Source organism: Polypterus senegalus, chromosome 18, assembly GCF_016835505.1.
Source record: "Polypterus senegalus isolate Bchr_013 chromosome 18, ASM1683550v1, whole genome shotgun sequence".
NCBI lineage: Eukaryota > Metazoa > Chordata > Cladistia > Polypteriformes > Polypteridae > Polypterus > Polypterus senegalus.
In genome coordinates this window covers 29,049,615-29,073,291 of record NC_053171.1, presented here as the reverse complement: position 1 = coordinate 29,073,291, position 23,677 = coordinate 29,049,615, and the positions used below count along the sequence as shown (strand labels likewise).

The following is a 23,677-nucleotide window of genomic DNA, read 5'->3' as shown; positions in this document are numbered from 1 at the left end:
AATTTAATATGAAAGGCCAGCCGCATTACAGGACTGACCCTTAATTCACTGGAGATAGTAGCAGAGAAGAAGAAGATGGCAAAATTAGAAGCCTTCATAAATAATGCTGTCCATCCTCTCCACAGCGCATTATCCAGGAGCTCATTTAGCAAAGGTTCATTCCACTACAATAACTGGTGATCCTCGGGTTCTTTTTTACTTATTGTGATCAGACTGCATAATGCCTCACCCCACATGCCCTTGCCAGTTAAAACAAACACACTGGAATAAGAGTGATAATTGTTAAGGGACACGGTACATTAAATAATACATTGTTTATATATATATATATATATATATATATATATACAGTGGAGGAAATAATTATTTGACCCCTCACTGATTTTGTAAGTTTGTCCAATGACAAAGAAATGAAAAGTCTCAGAACAGTATCATTTCAATGGTAGGTTTATTTCAACAGTGGCAGATTGCACATCAAAAGGAAAATCGAAAAAATAACTTTAAATAAAAGATAGAAATTGATTTGCATTTCATTGAGGGAAATAAGTTTTTGAACCCCTACCAACCATTAAGCGTTCTGGCTCCCACAGAGTGGTTAGACACTTCTACTCAATTAGTCACCCTCATTAAGGACACCTGTCTTAACTAGTCACCTGTATAAAAGACACCTGTCCACAGAATCAATCAATCAAGCAGACTCCACACTCTACAACATGGGAAAGACCAAAGAGCTGTCCAAGGATGTCAGAGACAAAATTGTAGACCTGCACAAGGCTGGAATGGGCTACAAAACCATTAGCAAGAAGCTGGGAGAGAAGGTGACAACTGTTGGTGCGATTGTTCAAAATGGAAGGAGCACAAAATGACCATCAATCGACCTCGCTCTGGGCTCCACGCAAGATCTCACCTCGTGGGTGTCAATGGTTCTGAGAAAGGTGAAAAGAATCCTAGAACTACACGGGAGGAGTTAGTTAATGACCTCAAATTAGCAGGGACCACAGTCACCAAGAAAACCATTGGAAACACATTACACGCAATGGATTAAAATCCTGCAGGGCTCGCAAGGTCCCCTGCTCAAGAAGGCACATGTGCAGGCCCGTCTGAAGTTTGCCAATGAACACCTGAATGATTCAGAGAGTGACTGGGAGAAGGTGCTGTGGTCTGATGAGACCAAAATAGAGCTCTTTGGCATTAACTCAACTCGCTGTGTTTGGAGGAAGAAAAATGCTGCCTATGACCCCAAAACATGGTCCCCACCGTCAAGCATGGGGTGGAAACATTTTGCTTTGGGGTGTTTTTCTGCTAAGGGCACAGGACAACTTAATCGCATTAACGGAAAATGGACGGAGCCATGTATCGTGAAATCCTGAGCGACAATCTCCTTCCCTCTGCCAGGAAACTGAAAATGGGTCGTGGATGGGTGTTCCAGCACGACAATGACCCAAAACATACAGCAAAGGCAACAAAGGAGTGGCTCAAGAAGAAGCACATTAAGGTCATGGAGTGGCCTAGTCAGTCTCGGACCTTAATCCAATAGAAAACCTATGGAGGGAGCTCAAGCTCAGAGTAGCACAGAGACAGCCTCAAACCTTAGGGATTTAGAGATGATCTGCAAAGAGGAGTGGACCAACATTCCTCCTAAAATGTGCAAACTTGGTCATCAATTACAAGAAACGTTTGACCTCTGTGCTTGCAAACAAGGGTTTTTCCACTAAGTATTAAGTCTTTTTTTGTTAGAGGGTTCAAAAACTTATTTCCCTCAATGAAATGCAAATCAATTTCTATCTTTTATTTAAAGTTATTTTTCGATTTTCCTTTTGATGTGCAATCTGCCACTGTTGAAATAAACCTACCATTGAAATGATACTGTTCTGAGACTTTTCATTTCTTTGTCATTGGACAAACTTACAAAATCAGTGAGGGGTCAAATAATTATTTCCTCCACTGTATATATATATATATATATATATATATATATATATATATATATATATATATATATAGTATGTACAGTTCTGGGTCTTAAACCTTGAAAATTTTAAAGACAGCTTCTAGATTTGTGACTTTTTTTTTACTTGTAGCAGTGTTCTAATTTAGTTTATATACATTAAGGACTGAGCAGGTGTATGTGTGATTATTCAGTACTGCACAAATAAGTGTTCATCAGTTAAATTTAACGAGGTTTGAAATTACAGAAGGTTTTTTTTTTTTTCTTTTACATTTTATCTTGTCCTCTCTCTTTTTCCAGATCCCCAAACCAACAGGAGTGAGAAAAGGGTGGCAGCGCGCTTTTGCAGTTGTTTGCGATTGTAAACTTTTTTTATATGATGTACCTGAGGGAAAATCTACACAACCTGGTGTTGTAGCCAGCTTAGTCTTAGATCTTAGGTAATTTTTTTTTTTTTTTTAACCATCATGGGTTGAGCATTCTACCTCTTTTGTAATTTGACTGTAGTGCACCATATCCTTAAAAGCGTTAAAGACTGAGTAAAAAGCCTGTTTTCTGAGCTCTTTAATGGATTCTGTACAATTTTTGAATTTCATAATCTATTAGTGTTCTTTCTGAAACATAAAATTGGAGTGAAGCATTGTTTGATGTGATGTATTGGCTGTACTACTTGTTTGACTGCCAGAGTCCATTTTGCAAGATACTACCAGTGATACTACTGCACGATTGTTATTGGATCAGTCATTAGTCAAACCGTTACTTAAATATTCTAGTCAAACACGTAATATGCCACAACTCTTGGGCATGTACTGTAGTCGGCCTATATTTGATAAAACCAGTGTCACACAGTTTTCCATTAGCAGTTTATCGCAGATATATTGTAGTGCTTTTCATCCAAACTACTACCGCTGAATAAAATCATAGACAGCTTATAAAGTTGTTTGAATAGCTTGTTTTCATGGTATTTGTTAGCCTTCTCATCTAGAGCATAAAATACCTGCACATCAATAAAATAACCTATTCATGCAAATAAATACAGCGATAACATGCGGAAAATACATACACATCAATAAGATAACCTATACATGCAAATAAATACAGTGATAACATGTATAGGTGACTTTTCTAAACAAAAACTTATGAATAGCTAAAAGGTTGTGTTCATTAATAATTGTTTTTTTGTTATGCTGTATCTGTAGAATTGCACATAATTATTCTGATAAATTGTGTAATACCTGACAAAAGTGTGGTTGAAGCCTCCAGAAATGCCACATAACTGAGAACAGATCCTTCACTGGCCAGCCCAGAAGGGGCTTACTCAACACTACTTACAGTAGGATTTGACCTAGTAGGCCATAAATATGGGAAGCTGGTAAAATAACAAGAAATATATCAAAAAGTTCCACAAGAGAAAAGGTAACAAAAACATTCTGGGTTGTAAACAGAAGAAAAGGGAACTTCAAGAATAACATCTTCCGTTTGTGCTTGGGCACGGCCCCTTAAGCAGGAGCAGATCGTTTTGGAGCCATAATGAAGGGTTTGACTATGCACAAAGATAAACACAAAAGAGCACAACTCTTTACACAGTGAAACACGTTGATGCTGAATGAGCGAGACGAGACTTCCTGGTTAACACTGCATTCAGCACGCAGGAACTTAACTGCGTGCTCTGGTTGGTTAGCTTCTCAGTCAGGAGAACTTAACTGCGTGCTCTTGTATGAAATCAACTGGGCAAACCAACCGAGGAAGCATGTACAGGAAGTAAAAAGACACATTGTCCGCAGAACCCGCGAAGCAGCGAAAAATGCGCGTTATATATTTAGTTATGCGTTCATATAAAATCCGCGATAGAGCGATATAGCGAGGGATTACTGTACTCACATGAGAACTCCTCCACAAATGTAACAATCATCTTCCTCTTCTCTGGCATTAAATAGCCAGAGGCAGAGCTTAGGAGTGGTGGTGTCAGGGTTGCCCTGTCTCCTGGGGCGTCATCCATAATGTACTTGTATATGGCATGGAGGCACACTTAAAGTTAAAGGACTTAATTACGACTATAACAGAAATAACAAAGATTTGAAAAATAATAATTCAAAAACAACAATAAAATATTCAAATTCACACCATTTCCTAACAACAGCAAGTTTATTTTCTGGCCAAAATTTGTATTATAATTGAATGTGTCACAAATGCATTGTTCCTAGACTCAGTTTCCCTCCCAGGTTTTATATCAAAAGGTAGACTGTTGCTGAAGTATTTCTGCTTTTTTATCTATTTCATTCTTATAATGATTTTGAAAAACTTGGATAACATGAGTCATTTTTTATGTACTTTTGTAGCCCCCGAGCCCTTTAGTTTATGCTAACAGGTAGAGAAAAAGAGATATCTCTGGCCTCCTTTGTTTTTTACGGAGTAGTGAAAATTAGCACTAGGCAATATTTTACTTGATATTGGAGTTATTAAACATGGGGCCACCTGGTACTTAACTGTACACAGCTAGATAGTAATAATGAACAAATGATGAATCATGCACAGCATTAATAAGGAGTATTTAAGCATGAACAGAACCATTCCATATTTTGAGAGAAATTCACCTTGATTAAATAACATAATTTTACTCAGAACTCAATGGGAGACCTAGTCTTTACAGTCATATGAAAAAGTTTGGTAACCCCTCTCATCCTGCATAATAATTTACTTTCAACAAAAAAGATAACAGTGGTATGTCTTTCATTTTCTAGGAACATCTGCATACTGGGGTGTTTTCCAAACAAATATTTTTAGTGAAGCAGTATTTAGTTGTATGAAATTAAATCAAATATGAAAAACTGGCTGTGCAAAAATGTGGGTACCCTTGTAATTTTGCTGGTTACAATGCATGTAACTGCTCAATATTGGTTACTTGCAACACTAAATTGCTTCTATTAGCTCAATAAGCCTTGAACTTCATAGACAGGTGTGTCCAATCATGAGAAAAGGCATTTAAGGTGGTCAATTGCAAGTTGTGCATCCCTTTGACTCTCCTTTGAAGAGTGACAGCATGGGATCCTCAAAGCAACACCCAAAAGATCTGTAAACCAAGATTGTTCAGTATCATAGTTTAGGGGAAGGCTACAAAAAGCTATCTCAGAGGTTTAAACTGTAAGTTTCAACTGTAAGGAATGTAACCAGGAAATGGAAAGCCACAGGCACAGTTGCTGTTAAACCCAGGTCTGGCAGGCCAAGAAAAATACAGGAGCGGCATATGCGCAGGATTGTGAGAATGGTTACAGACAACCCACAGATCACCTCCAAAGACCTGCAATAACATCTTGCTGCAGATGATGTATCTGTACATCGTTCTACAATTCAGCGCAGTTTGCAAAAAGAACATCTGTATGGCAGTGTGATGAGAAAGAAGCCCTTTCTGCACTCACGCCACAAACAGAGTCACTTGTTGTATGAAATGCTCATTTAGACAAGCCAGATTCATTTTGGAATTAAGTGCTTTGGACAGATGAGACAAAAATGGAGTTATTTGGTCATAACATAAAGCGCTTTGTATGGCGGAAGAAGAACACCACATTCCATGAAAAACACCTGCTACCTACTGTCAAATTTGGTGGAGGTTCCATCATGCTATGGGGCTGTATGGCTAGTTCAGGGACTGGGGCTCTTGTTAAAATCGAGGGTCAAATGAATTCAACCCAATATGAACAAATTCCTCAGGATAATGTTCAAGCCTCAGTCACAAAGTTTAAGTTATTCAGGGGATATTCCAGCAAGACAATGACCCAAAACACAGTTCGAAATCTACAAAGGCATTAATGCAGAGGGAGAAGTACAATGTTCTGGAATGGCCATCACAGTCCCCTGACTTGAATATCATTGAAAATCTCTGGGATAATCTGAAGCAGGCTGTCCATGCTCGGCAGCCATCAAGTTTAACTGAACTGGAGAGATGGTGTATGGAAGAATGGTCAAAAATACCTCCATCCAGAATCCAGACACTCATCAAAGGCTATAGGAGGCGTCTAGAGGCTGTTAAATTTGCAAAAGGAGGTTCAACTAAGTATTGATGTAATATCTCTGTTGGGGTGCCCAAATTTATTTACCTGTCTAATTTTGTTATGATGCATATTGCATATTTTCTGTTAATCTGATAAATTTAATGTAACTGCTGAAATACCACGGTTTCCATAAGGCATGACATATATCAAAAGGAGGTTGCTACTTTGAAAGCTCAGCCAATGATAAACAAAAATCCAAAGAATTAAGAAGGGTTCCCAAATTTTTCATATGACTGTATATCCCTATGCTATTGGCTGTCAGTGTAGATGTTTCCTTCTAATCAAGTCTGTTGTACCATGCATGTGTTTAACTTTGAACAGGAAATTATTATATGAGAGGATTCTTATTTTTTTGTATTAATTTATAATTACAGAGATGAAGATTTTTCTGTAAGCTCTGTATTGGCATCTGATGTGATTCATGCAACAAGAAAAGATGTACCCTGCATTTTTAAGGTTTGTATGCTAAGGGTTTCTCATTTGTAAGAATATGGTCTCAGTCAATACAATGAAACTCGGACCTCTGTGAGCAGTCAACGTCAGAATTTAAGTAAAAAGGTAATCTTTTCTGGTTCCTTGGCTCAAGTAAATAATACTGGTTTGTCAATTTGCACTTTATATCTTGAAAATTTTAATAGATATTTTTGGGAAAGTGTCTTTATGAGATATCTTTTGAGAAAATGTTGGAATTGGCTCATATTGCATCAGTGGTTTTCCTGAACTATTGCCAAAGTAAACTTAACAGACGGAGGGCCCTTTCTGTGTCCTATTGTGTGGCAAAGAGTTTTCAGGCTGATATAAATCCTTGTTGCTCTGAATGCATGCATCACATCAGTAAATCGATTTTTCTTTTCTGGGGAATTTGGGCAAATGAAACAGTTATAATGTGTATTTCTGCTCTGTCTGTGCTATTAGCTAATTCAGTCCAGATTTCTGTGTGTCCAGAATAATACATTTGATTTCTTAGTACAGTGATCCCCTTTATTAAAGGGGCAATTGCTTTGAAACCTTTTAGAGGCATGGCTAACTCGGAAGTGATGAGGAGGATGTTGTCTTTTAGGAATACTTTCATCCTATCTAAAATGGAAGTGGTCCATCTTAGTTGTAAATTGAAAATTAGAAACTGCAAAGAGTAGTTCAACCACTTTTTTTGTTAGCCATCTCATCTAGAGCATTCTGATCTTTAGTGGTGATATCTGAAAAATGAAACTGCACTTTTAATTCAGTGTATTGCTCTATAACAGTACATATAATTTTTTCACCATTTTATATTGGGCCCAACATATTGTGTTTGTAGATTTAGTGTAAATGTTATATCAATTTAAACACAGGAGATTTATTTCTTGTTAATTGTTTAATGTATAAATATTTCACTTCATAACATAGCAACTGGCTATGTCACTTTCCCAATTTGATAATAGAACAATCCAGCTTTTTTTAAAAAGTGTATGCATTAAGTAATTCTGAATCAACTCTATGTGCTATTAAATGCTCCTCCCACTTTGTGCTTTGTCCCTCTTCAGTTACAGTACACCCTCATACTGATTGTATCACCTCTGCCAGACCTGTTAGAATTCACTCATCTGAGTTTCTTGCATTTGGTTTTAGCATTTTGAGAATTCATATTATACAATTTCATGCACACCTTTAAGACATTTTATATCTTATACAAAGGTATTGTTTGCCTGTTTACATCATATATTTATACAAGTTTTACTATAATCCAGAATCATGTGATTTTACATTAGAACTTTTTGTTTCTTGTACTTGAGCAAATATCACTCCCTTATAGTGCATTAAATTCTCTATCTCCATGATGTAAATCTGGGTGTCCTGTTTTTAGGTAACTTCTTCTCTTTTGAGTTCTCCTTCAAAGTCCTATTCACTGCTAATCTTGGCTGAAAGTGAAGTAGAAAAGAGGAAGTGGGTTGGAATCCTGGAGGGGCTGCAAAATATCTTGAACAAGAACAAACTGAAAAACAGAGTGGTGCACGTCCCACAGGAAGCCTATGATAATACACTGCCTGCAATTAAAACAACATTATCTGCTGCTATTGTAGGTAAGAAACCCCTCTATATTTCTTCATTTAACACCCCATTTGGTTTCTCTTGTGATTTTGTGCTTGAAACGACAGGGGATGCATTGAATGCATCCTGTTGTTTTTTAAATGTTTAATACATATACAATGTTGTGGCCTAATTCATCTAACTTACCACCTTCTACACACCTATTTACTATACTGTTTTGTGGTGGCAAAGCTTTTACCTTCGTGTTGGATTGTATTTTATTTTGACTCTGCTTGCTTCTAATGTTTTGGTTTTTTTTTGTTTGGTGTTTTTGTTCTTCTTCTCTTAGACCGGGAGCGCATTGCCCTTGGCACAGAGGAAGGTCTATATGTTGTAGAAGTTACAAGAGATGGTAGGAATACCCTCCTGTTTTCACAAATACAATATATACTTAACACATTTTACTTACATTTGTCTTTTAAGGGATACCTATAATTTAGTTAACAATGGGATAGACTACTTGTAGTTAAATGAGGTTGAATATTCAATTAGAATCGTACAAAAACCACTTTAGCCAAAGAAATGGTAAGCCACAGTGATTGATTTATAGTTGTCTCATAAGAAAATGGTGCTAAACATTCATTAGCAGATTAATTGGTTACACTTAATGCCACTGAACACTAAATACTTTTTTGTGGCCATTTTAATATATAGCTTCTAGACCTTGTTAACAGCATCTGTTCATATTACCATATACTGTATCACACCATTTTGTAGCAGTTAATTGATGATAATTAGTGGCACATGACTATTTATAAAATTAGTGAATTAATTACAATGCATATTTCTAAAATAGTTAGTTTGTAACCATTTTTTATACTTATTCACTGAAAAACTGGTTCAGCCAAGGCATTTTGGCATATTGTCATTGATTTAGAGAGTTGTACAGATCCATAGTGCACAGAATTTTTCAAACATAGAGCACTGTGGAACTTGGTGCTTTTTGATGTGTTTTTGTGATTCTGAATGTCATCCTGAAGCATGTACAATATCAAAGTTATTGTTCTGAAACTTTAAGGAAGGAGTAGTGAACTCATTTAACTTTTTATTTAGTTCAATCATTTATCATTGTAATTATTACAATATGGTGGTACAGTTTCAGTGTTAAAATTAATTTGTACGTTTACAGTTTATTATAATATAGTTTATGTATAAAAAAAGATTGTTTCTTAATTTGATTTTTTTTTTCTATTTAAGAATTTTTGTATACTACTGTATATGTCACTTAGACGTAAAAGTATAATTTGCCTAGTTGTATTTGATTTGGGTAAAACAAAAAGAGAACTATCTTAATGGAAAAATTACATCAGATTTTTTTTTGCAGTAATAGTGCGAGCTGCTGACTGTAAGAAAGTGCACCAGATTGAGCTCATTCCCAAAGAAAAAATAATCATCCTCATATGTGGCCGTAACCGTCATGTGCACTTATACCCATGGTCTACACTGGATGGGCCTGAAACAAATTACGATGTCAAACTTCCTGACACCAAGGGATGTCAAACTCTTACCACAGGTTCCCTCAGGCAAGGTGGACCTACTTGTGTGTTAGTAGCAGTTAAGAGGCAAGTGTTATTCTATGAGATTACCAGAAGTAAACCTCACCACAAGAAAATAATGGAGTTGAATGCACCTGGAACAATTCAGTGGATGGCCCTGTTCAGGGATCAGCTTTGTGTTGGCTATCCTTCTGGATTCTCATTACTAAGTCTCCAGGGAGAAGGTTCTGTCACAAACTTGGTCAATCCAACTGACAGCTCCTTAGCCTTCCTTAGCCAGCAGACATTGGATGCTCTTTGTGCTGTAGATGTTAGTACCAATGAATACCTTCTCTGCTTTAGCCATCTTGGCATCTATGTGGATTCTCAAGGTCGAAGGACACGAATGCAGGAGCTTATGTGGCCAGCAACTCCGATCGCGTGTAGTAAGTGGTTTTTAAGTTTTTCATTGTGTAATTTAACCAAAATTTTTATCTTCGTAAAAACTTAGTCCATTTATTAGCTGACGTAATGATGGCTTTATTATCTTAGAGTACAAGTAAAGGGTCAAACTAATTCTATTGACTTCATCAAATTATTAAGTAGAAAATACCAAGAAATGTTTTTTAAACTTCTTTTGGGTGCATGGTATTGTTAATGATCATATTTGTAGGTTTATTTTTAGTGTTTAATGTGAATGGAATACTTCAGGTCAGATTCTTTCTTTCTTTAATACATTTACATCCTATATTGCCATTAAGCTTTGTGTAGCTATTAATAAACTAGAAAATGTCAGGATAATCGGGCTTTGCAATGCTGTATCAACATGTAAAACATGGTATTTCAAAGTTAAGGAAGGTATCACATTACTAATATAATATAAACTATCATGTCCACCTATCAGAGCCCATTCTAAGACACATGATAAACTGAAATGCCATGCTGGGTATTGCAGTAGTTTTTTTGCAGGTCCTGCTGAGACTAAATTCATTCTCTTAGACTTGAAATGTATGATTAGCATTAGTAGTACTTTGTTCTTCAATTCTTCAGTACAGGCAGTAAACATAGTATATGTGAGATACAGGATCCCTGTATATAGTTGGCTATCACTGGCTTACAGAATGTGCATGAAATTACATTCATATTAAATGACATGTCTTGGTAAATTTAAGAAATCTCAAAATAAAAATTACTAAATTTAAAATCTGTCAATATAGTCACTCCATTCTTGATAGATTTTGGATGTAGAAGTGGATTGTGGCATTCAGTCAGCACTTTGGAGGCATGTACCAATACAATTAAATAAAACAGTCAGAATGAGAGTCAAAAGAATGCAATTATTCCACAAGAGAAGATGGAAAAGTAAAGCAAATCAGGTCAACTTAAACCCAACAGTGACAATCTATAAACTGCAGAAATGGTGTGAGTATTTTTGGGGGGGGGGGCGGCAGTGTTTGAAATTAGCCTTTTTCCTACTATAATATTTTTAAAGCATTTGGTTTAGTTAACACACCAAAAGCTGCTTCCTCTGTTCACTAGGGTGGTTATTGTTAGAAAAACAGTTTAAATGAGAATTTCTATTGTCTTTTCCTTTAATGCCAATATCTCCAATTATTAGACACCTCCCTATATTGCATGCCCTAAAACCAATTATTGACTACAACACTGGCATGAATTACCTGATGGTGTTCCAAGATTAACACTTTCTAAGCTCTGAAGAGGGTCAAAACCATAAAAAAATGTAGGTGATTTCTGGATGAGGGGAAAGGTTGAGGAAATAAAACTGATATCTGTCCTAGATTGTAGTGGATAGGGTGTAATTTCACCTACCTTATACCTGCGGTCTTATCCATAGCCTTTCAGTTACCTTACATCACCTTTTTAAAGCATTCCCAGGCTTGCTTGATCCTCAGTAAATATAGGTTTTCTTGTCTCTGCCAGGTTACAGTTCATCCTACCTTACTGTCTACAGTGAATATGGTGTTGATGTCTTTGATGTGACTTCAATGGAGTGGGTTCAGACTATTGCTTTAAGGAAAGTAAGTTCTTTTATAATTTGAACTTCTACAGCAAGAGCTCTAATGCTATGTATCAGTTTTGTTTGTCTTTTAAGTTTTTTTTCTAATGGGTTGTTTTGGTGACATGAGCTCATTAGCCAAATTGGAACAACCAAAAGGGCAGACAGTAAGTATTCCTATGACAATGAAACTGAAAGCTGAGGCAGGAGGGACATATTTAAAACATCCTAATGTTGCAAATGATTTCCCACAGATCAGGCCATTAAATGTCGAAGGCACACTAAACATCCTCAGCTGGGAGCAGCCAAGACTGTTATACTTCAGTAACAACTACACTGGTTAGTACTGCATGGTGAATAATATTAAGTTGTCAGAGCATTTTGATACTTCTGGTAACAAGTTAGAGGCTGATATTTTTTTGATTTCTGGATTATTGCTTAAGATATTGTTACCATTGTACAAGGCAAATACCATTCATTCAACTAGTATTATAGAGTGTAGTTTCATAAAGTTTTTGTTCAGTCTCTATTCCATGTGTCCTTGATATATTATTTGTCTCTTTTTTTCTTATGTTCTTAAATTGAAGACTTTGTCATTTAAAATGACAAACCTGGTACACTGCTTGTATATAGCTTATTAGAGGTCAAGAGAAACAAGTATTTTTTTCCCAAAATATTATTGGTTTTTTTTTTTGGCTTTTTTTTGTCAAACAGTAGAAAGACTTGGTGTTATGAGCAGCATAAACTTCAATATGCAATTAAAAGTAATAAGACCACAAAGCACTTATTCAGTTTGCATGAAAATAACATGAGTATGAAGTTATTTCAGAACTTGACAAAGGAAGAATTATTTCATAACAGGGTTAACATGCCAGGATTGTTGGTATTGGTTAAATACTAGCACTATTCTCTTGTGGCCTGCACCTATATAGGTGCCCTATGGCACATCTAGCTAGAGATGTTTTTTCACATGGGTCCTGACAAAAACTTAATGTAGCCAGATTGGGAGCACGTATTTAATGATCAGTTTAAAGTTAATTTTGAAATTTTTATCTTTATTGTTGCCTTAACAAATTCAGTTAAGTTTTGCTACCCATCAAAATGTTGCTTTTCTTGTGTTTTCTTTCATGCACCAAATTTTTACAGTGCATGGACTGAAGCAAAGACAGATTTTTAAAAATAACCCCTATAGGTGCTTCCTTTTCAGTAGTATATTTCACCACTATCCACTACTAAGATTTTAGCAAGTTGTCCCAGATGTGTATTTTCCTTCAGTTAATCATGTCTTCCCACAAAACACCAGCAACATTATTTAATAATATATGCTGCATTTTCTGGGATTTTGTGTTTCTTTTTTCCTTTTAGTCACAATACCATTTTTAATTTTACTATAAACTGTTCTTTACATATAATTAATATTATTTTCTACACTGGTAGGAAAATCAAGTATATATTTGATAGTTGCAGGCCTTTGTGAAAAGAACATCATTTATGTCTGATATTTTGAAAACTTCCTTCCTCTATCCTCTTTTACCACCGTTACAATTTTGGGAGCAATTACAAGAAAATTTTAAATGTTTTGTGTAGAAACTGCTGAACTGGCCATTCCAGAAACCTGCGACAACAGTAAGAAGCAAATGGTACGCACTCGAAGCAAAAGAAAGTTTGTATTTAAGGCACCTCTGGAGGAGAAGATGCAGCAAAGATGGTGAGTTGATAAAGCTGCAGACGTATCTAGTACTAATTTTTTCTGTTGCACCTAATACTATGCCACTAAAGTACTTATCTGCCTGGCATAGCAGTAACATGTTTTTTGAACAAAGTTAACAGATGCATCTTCATAAGACATATAGCAGAAGAAACAATATTGCATTAGACAAAAGTTAATGAACACGATACAGGTAAAAGTACAAATGTAGTATTGGCAGATGCTAGGAGTAAAACAATGGAGAAGAAAGCTCTACATAAAAATAATTGTAAGTTTAAACGGCAGTTAATGTGATACAGTAAAGCATTGTCAAGGCAATTTCCGGCAACTCAGGAATAACAGTTCTAGTATGCAAGAGAGGAAAGCTGAGTCTTCTCCCATCCTGTATATATCTGTACTAAAAAGGTTCACCATTGCTGTAATAAAGTATATTTTGCTGTTGATATGGATCTTTTTACTTAAGCACAAATTAGCTAAAAGAAGGAACAAGAAAAATATATAATAAGAAAGAAAGAAACAGTAAATGGCACCACCAATCTTAGTAAGCAGAAAATTAATTTCTTTGACATAAGTATCTTTGAATTAAACAAACGTGTTAAGAACAAAATTCCTGTAGCGCAGATTCAGATTTTATTCATGTACATATATTCTGAATATTTACAAAATTGCTAAAATTCAAAGGCTATAAACAGTAACCAAAATGAATATTTTTTCCTCCCAGTGTCTGCTCTTCAACATTTAATTTTTGGCTGTCATTTGACTTTGGCATTAAAGGAGGTATCTGAAACATATGTTCACATTCATTGTAGTGGTAGAGTATTACATTTAAGTCAAATGCTGTGGTTATGTAATCACATAATCGGCATAGTAATTGTAAAGCTGTGATATATCACATAATGATATTGTACATTTCATAATTTTGTATTAATTTTTATGGTTTATTAAACCAATAATTAATTCTAAAACTAAAAAAAAGCACTGATTTAGGTTTCTTTCATGCAGATGACTGTGTATCTGCATACACTAAAATCTTAATTTAACCCACCTCACTTTAGCAGAAGTAAAATGCAAAGGACAAAAATAAAAGGGTATGATTTTGCTCTTACATTAAACAAAAGTGGACTGCAGCTTCAACTACAAATAATTAGCAGTTGCTCACTAATCATATTAGGACAAATGCTTTTATCTTTTGATGGCCTTAAATGCTAGTTCTCCTATACTCTCATTTAGTGATTGAAGTACACCAGAAGAAACTGAATTGGGTAACCTCAGTCTCTTGCTCAGAGGTGACATTTTCCGTATCATGTTTGCATTTCTCTGCATGTCTGCAGGACTGTAAGCAGAATAAGCAGAAGAGTGTGTTTAAATGCATTTGTAGCTTGATAGCTTGGAAAAATAGCATTGTAGCACAGTTCCTATTAATAAGTCATCTACTGTAATCTCTCCAACTAGGCAAAAACATAGTACAGTATGCCACATCTTCTTGGTCAGTGGGGTTGCTAGGTGTTTGTCCTGCAGTATGTAAAATACTGTGTACATACTAGCTTCTTCCATCGTGCTGTGACTGGAATGAAGACATATTTGGCCATCACCAGTACCTTATAACAGAAAGACCTAGTAACTCCAAAAAAAAAACTCAATTTTGAAAAAAAAAATGGCAGTTACTAGTTTTTTCCATTGCACGTGAGTAATATTGCAAGATATGCTGAATCCTGCCTCCTTCTGGTAGTTTGATTATAGTTTAAATAGATCATCCTCATAAGTTCTGATTAGTTTATTTTAGTTTATTCCCCTAATGCACATTTCAATTAGGCCATTGTTACAATATGTACAGTTTCTGCTTTCACTTGTAGCCGCCTTTTAAAAAAAAAGAACACAACAGCAAATTGTACAGTTGCCACACATGTAGTGTGACAGCTCCAACAACTTGGTCATAGCCCTCTACAGCTCCCAACTACTTCAGCAAAATCAAACTGGTTGATTATATCATAGTTGTTTTATTTTTTAAAAGCCAGTGAGCACTCAAACTGAAATACAATGTATACAGTTCCCAGAGCAATGGTAACTATATGAATAAAGATAAAACCAAGTGTTTTCCACTTTGCAAATGGAGGTGAACTTATCAGAGTTTGAGCCTGCACATGTCTGCACAGGAGAGCTTAAGCTATGGTAAAGGCAGTGAGTGCTTACTTCTTTACTTTGTGGTTTGTTTAAATCTGTACAGCTCCACTTCTTATTCCAATATGTGTTACATTTATTGGCTTCCAATTCATGAATCTTACAATATGAAATTTGGAACAACACTGAAAAATTGTAAGAGAATCATGTAGTCACCCTGAGATTTCTAATCATGTAACTTGATGTTTTCAGATGTATTGAGACTCAGCAACTACAATAATTAAATAAGACATGCTGTAGTACGACATTGGCTTTATAATCTCAGGGTATTACAGACTTATTACAAATACATCCGTCCATCCATTATCCAACCCGCTATGTCCTAACTACAGGGTCACAGGGGTCTGCTGGAGCCAATCCCAGCCAACACAGAGTGCTACAGTTTAGTTTCAATTTAAAGCATGGTAACATGCAACTAAAACAATGAAAGTCCTATGTAATAATGTGCATAGATATTTACAAGGATTTTTAACGCAAATAAAAGTGCTTCATTTATTAAAAGTTTTTGTTTTACTTTAATAAAAGATTCCATTGTCCTAATAAGAAGCAAAAAGATAAATTTGATTCCAGCAGAATAGGTCTAACAGTGATGACAGCACATTCACTCCAGGGTAGCACATCAGGGTGCTAACAAGAGGCACAAAGCTTAAGGAATATGATAACAAACAAATAGAAAATTGCTACACGTAGTATTAGCTCTTAATAAGTATATGTTATGCTAAAAAAAAAGTTTCCTCAACCATGAGCTGGAGACTGAATTGACCTCTCTAATATTGCTGTTATTGCAATGTAAACCATTTCAGAATTTGGTGGCCTTAGACCTAAAATTTCTGCATGCTATAGTAGAGTTATTTTGCTTCTTTGTCTTTGGGATTTCTAAACACTATTGCTAACAATATTGACTTTTTCCCAATAAGGTTTCCTTCACTTTATGTGTAAAAAAATGTTTTGAGTATTTGTTGAAAGCTGGAATGTTTTCATATGTTGTTAACTCTGATGAGTATTTTGCCCCCCGTTAGTAACATTTTCTTAATTTACATATAAGTGCAATTCCTATAAATATTAACTTCTCTCTTAAAACTAACCATATATGCATGGTAAGCATCATCTATATTCATCTGTTCATGTGTTTATGCTGAAATTTTCAGGGAGATGCTAAAGGACCCAGAAATGAGGTCTAGGATGATCTCCAATCCAACAAACTTCAACCATGTGGCTCATATGGGACCAGGTGATGGAATGCAAGTTCTTATGGATCTGCCTTTGGTAAGGCCTGGGAAAGTACATGCTGGACAAGGTTCATGGGCAGTAGGACTATCCAATAAAAAGCCACTTTATTTGAATGTAATCGTCTTATGATCATATATGGAGGATTCTTATTTCCTTATAGTGGGTCTCTTATAGTGGCATAAATCGTTTGTCTGGAGGGCTTTCCTGCAAAAAATAAAATAAATCTTACCACTACAGGTCTAGCACTTTGATGTTACTTTTTTGTGTCTTTTCTTTGGAATTAACTAGTATCTCTCGTTGCTTTCTTCCCTTTTTCTTTCTTTCTTTGTATGTTTCTCTGTTTCTGGTGATGTAGCAGAATGAATTTCCTTCCCCCTCATCCTCTCGACACCATGCTTTGATATCTCCTCCAACCAACTTTGAGCACGTCTATCACATGAGCCCTATTTCTGCAGAAATCTATCTTCAGAAAGACCATTCCTCACTGCAAGGCCTCTCACCGCTCTCTTCCTCCTCCTCTCCCTCCACCACTTCCTTAGCAAGGGTAGGAATAGCTGTCCCACACTTCCTCCCCCTCCACCTATGCCCTGCCTGCTGGATGTGCCTAGTTTCTCCTAGTTTTGTTTCCTTTATTTCTTTTTTCTTCTGTAACTATCAAAGCAGCCTAATATTGTGGTGGTTTCTTTTTGCGGTATTTTTCTGCTTCTAGACAAAAAACAGTTGCTACATTAGTAAAACAGATAACTTTTTAAAGTGTACTTTTAAGGACAACAAAATACTGACCAAAGGGAGCAGTGTGTTATAAAGAAAATCTTTATAATGTAAAAAAGAAAAAAGATCTCCAATTATAGTTTCGTTCACTGACACATACGTGTTTGCTAGGTGGTGTCTGAAATGGGTTGAATGATATAAATAATAAAATCCAATCAAATTGCCTGGTATTTGTACACTTAGACACTCTTTTCTAATAAAGCAATTCCAAAGCCCTCTTCTGCTTTATTATTCTCTGCTGAAAGAACTGTGCAGACATTCTGACAGTGTTTAGGGAGCAATGATAGTTACATATCAGCAGAGATATCAACAAGGTTAGGCAAACTGTCTACCAGACAAATAAAAGATAGTTGATATAACTTTTGCATATGAATTTTTCATATTCCTCATTTCTCTTTTGGTTTTTACATGCAATATAGAGTGTTTTGCCTACAACTCAAGATGATCAGTCCAGAGATAGACAAAGACCCATGTCGTCTGCTAGTATCACTCGACAGCATCAACAGAGGAGTAAAAGTTACATCACACGAACAGCATCGGGTAAGTTTTCAGCTGTCATCTTTACAGTTTAAGAGTCAGTAAAATGAACAAGTACATCACAACACTTAAATAAGACCAGAGTAAGTTAAAGTAAATACTTAAAATAATTGTCTAGTTAGAAAGAATTGTTTAGATATGTTATAGTTAGAGCCTTAACTTCAACATAAGTTATTCTGGATGGAATTAGTTGGACTGGGCAAAGAACAAAAAACACACACACACCCAGAGTCAAATTAAGGTTTATGGGCGTATCCCGCGAGTAACTTGGAAGAATTTACCACAAGACTTCTTGAAAAAAGTATGCACTAGAATATCAAAGCAAATTGCATCAGTTTTGCATTCTAAGGGAGGCCGCAAAAATACTGACTTCTTGTAAAAGCACAAGACATTCTCACTACTTGTTGCAGTTTTTTTTTTTATTGAAATGTTATGTGTTTTCATAAGCAAATGAACAGTTACTGCCAAGATAACTACCTTTAAAAACAATTTTCTTTTGAGTCCTGAGACAATTGCACAGTACTTTACCACTGATCCGTTGATATTGTCAAAATGTTGCTCAACCACCAATGAATAACAAATAGTCTTCTACCAAAGACTGAGTTTAATAAAGCAAACTAATTCTGAAAAGTGCTTTTTTTTTGTTAAATTTTCCTTCAAAAATGCAAATATTTGTGTGGTTTATACTTGATCATGTACTGTACTAAGAAACATAGTCTTGTTGGCTTGTTTTGCTTGATTCAATATTAAAGCAAGTCTTGAAAGTTTTATGACCACAGTACTTGACCACAATTATAGTTGTCCATAATTTAATCAGCCATCCGTCCATTTTTCTAACCTGGTGGTTCAGTTTGGGGCATTGTAGGTTAGTGCCAGTTGTGGGTGCTAAATAGGATACTACCTAGTATCTCAGGATGGAGGATCTAGTCGACAAGGCACACACTTATAACCCCATCGGCTTAATACTGATGGTTTACTCATTGTGATTATGTAACATTACTTCTATTTATTATTTATTTTATTTATGTTCATTTATTTTATTTCTATTTATGTTATTCATGTTAATTGTATGTTTTTCTTTTATTCTATTTTTGTAAAGCACTTTGGCCACAGCATTCCTATGTTGTTTTAAATGTGCTATATAAATAAATTTGACATTGACTCCTGCTTTGTCAGAAGTCTTTACAGTTATATTCCAAAGACTACCATAACAGTATGCTTTGAAAACACACAAGAATACTGTTCAAAGCAATATGATAAGAATTACAGCTTTTACTCTTGAACTCAGGAATCAGATCAGATGGTGTTTATTGGAATCAACAATATAATTTCATGACTTAGCTGTTTCCTTCTGTTAAGAACCTGGTCTGATCTGGTATAACCTCAATGAGAATATGGTGATGTTGCAGTCAGTAATTAGTTTCGACCTGTGACAACATGGCGATTTCAAAACTATAGTCAAATTTTTGTAGTGGTATTTTTCGTCTATTAATACCACAAGGCTGTTTGGTTTTGGTTAGTGTAGTGTGGCACTTGGCTTTTTAAGAAAATGAATTAGTGAGTGTATTGGACCAAAAATTAAGTGGAAACACATATTGACAGTGTTTTACTTCACTTAGAAACTTTGGTCTATAATAAAGTGAAGCATACAGTCAAGTATCTGATGTCAAGAGAAACAGAAATCCTGTGCATTGTAAAGTTGTGCCAAAAAAGTTACATTTAAACAGGAGAGTTTTCTTTGTTTGCGTGTTTGTTATTATTTAAAAAAAAAAAAAGCGAAAACTAAATTCATCTGTATCTTCCATTTGTGAAGCTAATCAAATTATCAGTTATTTTTGATGTAGTCACTTTACAAGTAGTACCTGCTCATATTGGACAGTACATGACAGGCCCATACAAGATAGGGGTGGTGGGGCAGGGCCCAAGATTCCCTCAGAAGGGCCCCAATATATTGTTCTATATATTTTTTTGTTTGTTTTTTGTAAATTCCACGTGGTGTTCCCTTCAAATGCCGTGAAACTTCACAGAGGAAAATCACTCCCAACCCGCTTTTATCTTCAACTGGTGCAGGCCCTAGGCCCATTGTGTGCTCTCAACACTCTTAAGGACAGGTTTATGCTTCACGTGACACAATGCATGCTCCTGCAGATGCTTCTGCTACACAAGCGGTGTACTGTTTGTACTTGTGCGCGTATTTTATGTAAATCTGGAAGATTCCACCAGGTGGCACTGCAAGATATCATCACGGTGAGAAAACGTTCAGCTTCCCTATGTTGTGAATTGACCGAAAAATCCATTAAATTCCGAGGACACCTTGCCACAATATCTCTGAAAAAGATGGATGTTTAATGATTACATCCATCAATCCAGGGATATGCCCATTCCAGCATGCATCGGGTGCAAGGCAGAAAGAATCCCTGGATGGGGCATCAGCTCATTGCAAGGTGAATTCATGCTTACACTAGCATCATTTTAGCATCACCAAATCCCCAATCCTGCATGTCTTTGGAAGGAAACTGGAGCACACTGTGAAAACCCACTAGGAAAACATATAAGTTCCAGGCAGGGAACACCAGGGACATGACTCCCTGTAAGGCAGCAGCACATCCGCTCCCCTGATGTGCCAGCCTTTCATGTGTAATTATTAGCAGTATTCATTATTTAAATGGAGTTAACGATTTATCTGTAAAGTGTAATATACATGCTTTAATGCATTTCATCATGGAAGTGATATCAAGTATAAATGTAAGGATTCTAATAGCTGGAATATCATACATTTAATGTGTTCTGTGTGGTAATTGCGGCTTGCTGCTACTGTCAGTTCAGGCGGAAGCCCCAGAAGTACATAGCAATTAACAACTGGGTCTGTTTTAAGATATTTACGATCTGTCTACTTTAATGAAAATAAACTATGAGATTAAAGTGGAAATTACATTAACTGACAGAGACCTACAAAAAACTTAATTTCACTTTAGCGATGTATAGCTGTTTTGTTTTTTTGGATTTTAATTTTTGAATTAAAAGTGGATTGCTTTGGTTGGTTAATTAATTAGTAATTCTGTTTTTGTCATTTTAAGTCAGCAGCAGAATTTTTAATATTGTTTAATATGACCCTGTAGTTAGGATATAGCAGGTTGGATAATGGATGGATGGATGAAACAGCAAGACATTGTAGTTAAATTAGTTGAGGGGTGATTCATTCATTGTGTTTAGTCCAAATCAGGAATGGCAGCAGTAGTCTAAATCTTTTGTATTTGGTTAATTATAGCTTTGTATAGGGTAGTCCAGATCTAATTATGCAGTTTTCATTACACTATAACTTATTAAGTTTATTACATAGAAAATCACCCAAAAAATCCTGGACCATTGAGAAGTGTTTGAATTGACAACATAATCGTCTTTGCGCCGAACTGGAATTGTCCCCACATAAATCAATCCAGACAATCTGATTCTGCATAATTAGATCTGGACCACCCTGTACAGAAAGACAATTGAAGGGCTGTTTCCATACATATCAGATCATTAGAGAGTAGAGGTACGGTCAGATACTAGCATTGTTTTATAATTCAGTGACAGTTTTGACAGAATCCCAGATGTGCCATTCAACATTCAAATGATCTGACATGTTTTTGAAAGAAATTTTTGAATGCTTTATTTCTTGCTTGGCTTTTTCTCCATGGAAGAAGAGATAGTTTAATGGATTAAATAAAAGTTTAATATATAAATAAAAAAAAAATAGTTATAAAAAAATTTACCCCTCAAGTGTAATTGTATTTGGATTGAATCCCACCATATTTGTATTTAAATCATATTTAAAGAGCATCACTTTTATTTGGCCTTCCTTGTTTTTCTTTAATCTTTAAGTACTATCATTGAGTACTTTAAAATTTGTCTGCTAGAACAGAACTCATTTAGGTTTATATTTCGGGTTAACATATTACAGTGTAGGTTGGCAACTTGTTCATTAAATTGCATGCAAATTTCATAATGATTTAGTATAATACAGCATCATAGTAAAAAAAGAAAGGATGCTGTTCATTTTTGTTTTATTAGTGGGTAAGCAGCAATAATGTGTAAACCTGAAACTGTTAGAAAGCATTTACATTTCTTTATTATTTTGCAAATTATATTTGGTGCTTAAGAGTTATGTGGTAAGCAGAACTAGAAAACCACTCCATTTCAACTTTTTTGATTACTGTTCCCATTTCTGTTCTGAGTGGTGCATTGGATCTCTAAGGCTCACCATGTTTGCCCATTCTAATTTTAAAAATATAAAACTGTAAGAATTTAGAATCTGGTATGATGTCAGTTGGCATCATATTTAAGTTAAATCCATTTTAGTCACTGTGCAATACTGTTTTCCGGAGTTCTTTAGAAGAATTGTTAGATACCTAATTTAATATAAACAATTACTCTCACATTTGTGTTTTGAGTAGTAAAATGTAACTTAAAAAGTTGTATGAAATAGAAATCACTATGTTAGAAGAAAATACAAATGTTTTGTCTGTTATATTTATTGGCATGAATAAATGTCTACTGTACAAGAAAAGTTTACATGAATTTGTTGACTCTCTGTTTTGGCTGTCAACCAGGATATCCAAGTTAATTATTTCTTGTGTTTAATTTCATTCTCAGGGGGTACAGATTTTAGCAGCTCAGCATCATCACGCAACATCTCAGATCCTGACCAAGATTTTGAAAAAGAGGTAAATATCAAACTGTTCTTCTCTTCTCTTTTTTTAATCATCCTTTTAAAGCATCATTCTATGTGTGTGTGTATATATATATATATATATATATATATGTATATATATGTATATATATGTATATGTATGTATGTGTGTGTGTGTATATACATCTACTAGCCAACTCGCGGCGTACCATACGCCGCATAATCAGGCCGGTTTTTTAATGATTTTTAAGCACAGGGAGAAAATTAACATTTGAAAAATCGTTAATGTAATAAATCAGCAAGAAAAGCAACATTATAACAATGCATGGAACTAACCAACACAGTAAAACAGTTTGTTATGGTGCACACGGTCGTATGCCGTAGTAAAAACTCGGTTTTAAAGACTGCTTACTTCATTGTGTTTTAACCTCAGTTGTAAAGGTTTTATAAATTTATAAATATATATATAGATATAGATATAAATATATACATATATATTTATATATATATATATATATACATATATATTTATATATTTATATATATATATACATATATATTATATATATATATATATATACATATATATTTATATATTTATATCTATATCTATATATATATATCTATCCATCCATCCATCCATCATTCTCTTCCGCTTATCCGAGGTCGGTCGCGGGGCAGCAGCAAGCAGAGAGGCCCAGACTTCCCTCTCCCGGCCACTTCTTCCAGCTCTTCGGGAGAATCCCAAAGGCGTTCCCAGGCCAGCCGGAGACATAGTCCCTCCAGCGTGTCCTGGGTCTTCCCGGGGCCTCCTCCCGGTTGGGCGTGCCGGAACACCTCACCAGGGAGGCGTCCAGGAGGCATCCTGATCAGATGCCGAGCCACCTCATCTGACTCCTCTCGATGCGGAGGAGCAGCGGCTCTACTCTGAGCCCCTCCCGGATGACTGAGCTTCTCACCCTATCTTTAAGGGAAAGCCCAGACACCCTGCGGAGGAAACTCATTTCAGCCGCTTGTATTAGCGA

The 23,677-nt window shown here is 35.6% G+C and overlaps 1 protein-coding gene across 8 annotated transcripts in view; it reads left to right on the top strand.

Moving 5' to 3' along the window:
- Window positions 1-23,677, top strand: part of cdc42bpb (CDC42 binding protein kinase beta (DMPK-like)) — a 197,624-nt gene that overhangs the window by 163,897 nt on the left and 10,050 nt on the right. For 4 of the 8 annotated variants that reach the window (XM_039740968.1, XM_039740967.1, XM_039740966.1 and 1 more), the window contains 12 exons: window positions 2,249-2,388; window positions 6,372-6,453; window positions 7,841-8,057; window positions 8,354-8,416; window positions 9,389-9,985; window positions 11,481-11,578; window positions 11,811-11,895; window positions 13,144-13,264; window positions 16,591-16,708; window positions 17,028-17,216; window positions 17,863-17,983; window positions 22,616-22,686. In XM_039740968.1, coding sequence (XP_039596902.1) covers window positions 2,249-2,388; window positions 6,372-6,453; window positions 7,841-8,057; window positions 8,354-8,416; window positions 9,389-9,985; window positions 11,481-11,578; window positions 11,811-11,895; window positions 13,144-13,264; window positions 16,591-16,708; window positions 17,028-17,216; window positions 17,863-17,983; window positions 22,616-22,686 — 1,902 coding nt within the window. The remainder of the gene's footprint in view (window positions 1-2,248; window positions 2,389-6,371; window positions 6,454-7,840; window positions 8,058-8,353; window positions 8,417-9,388; window positions 9,986-11,480; window positions 11,579-11,810; window positions 11,896-13,143; window positions 13,265-16,590; window positions 16,709-17,027; window positions 17,217-17,862; window positions 17,984-22,615; window positions 22,687-23,677) is intronic. The other 4 variants (XM_039740965.1, XM_039740972.1, XM_039740970.1 and 1 more) reach the window with 2 other exon arrangements.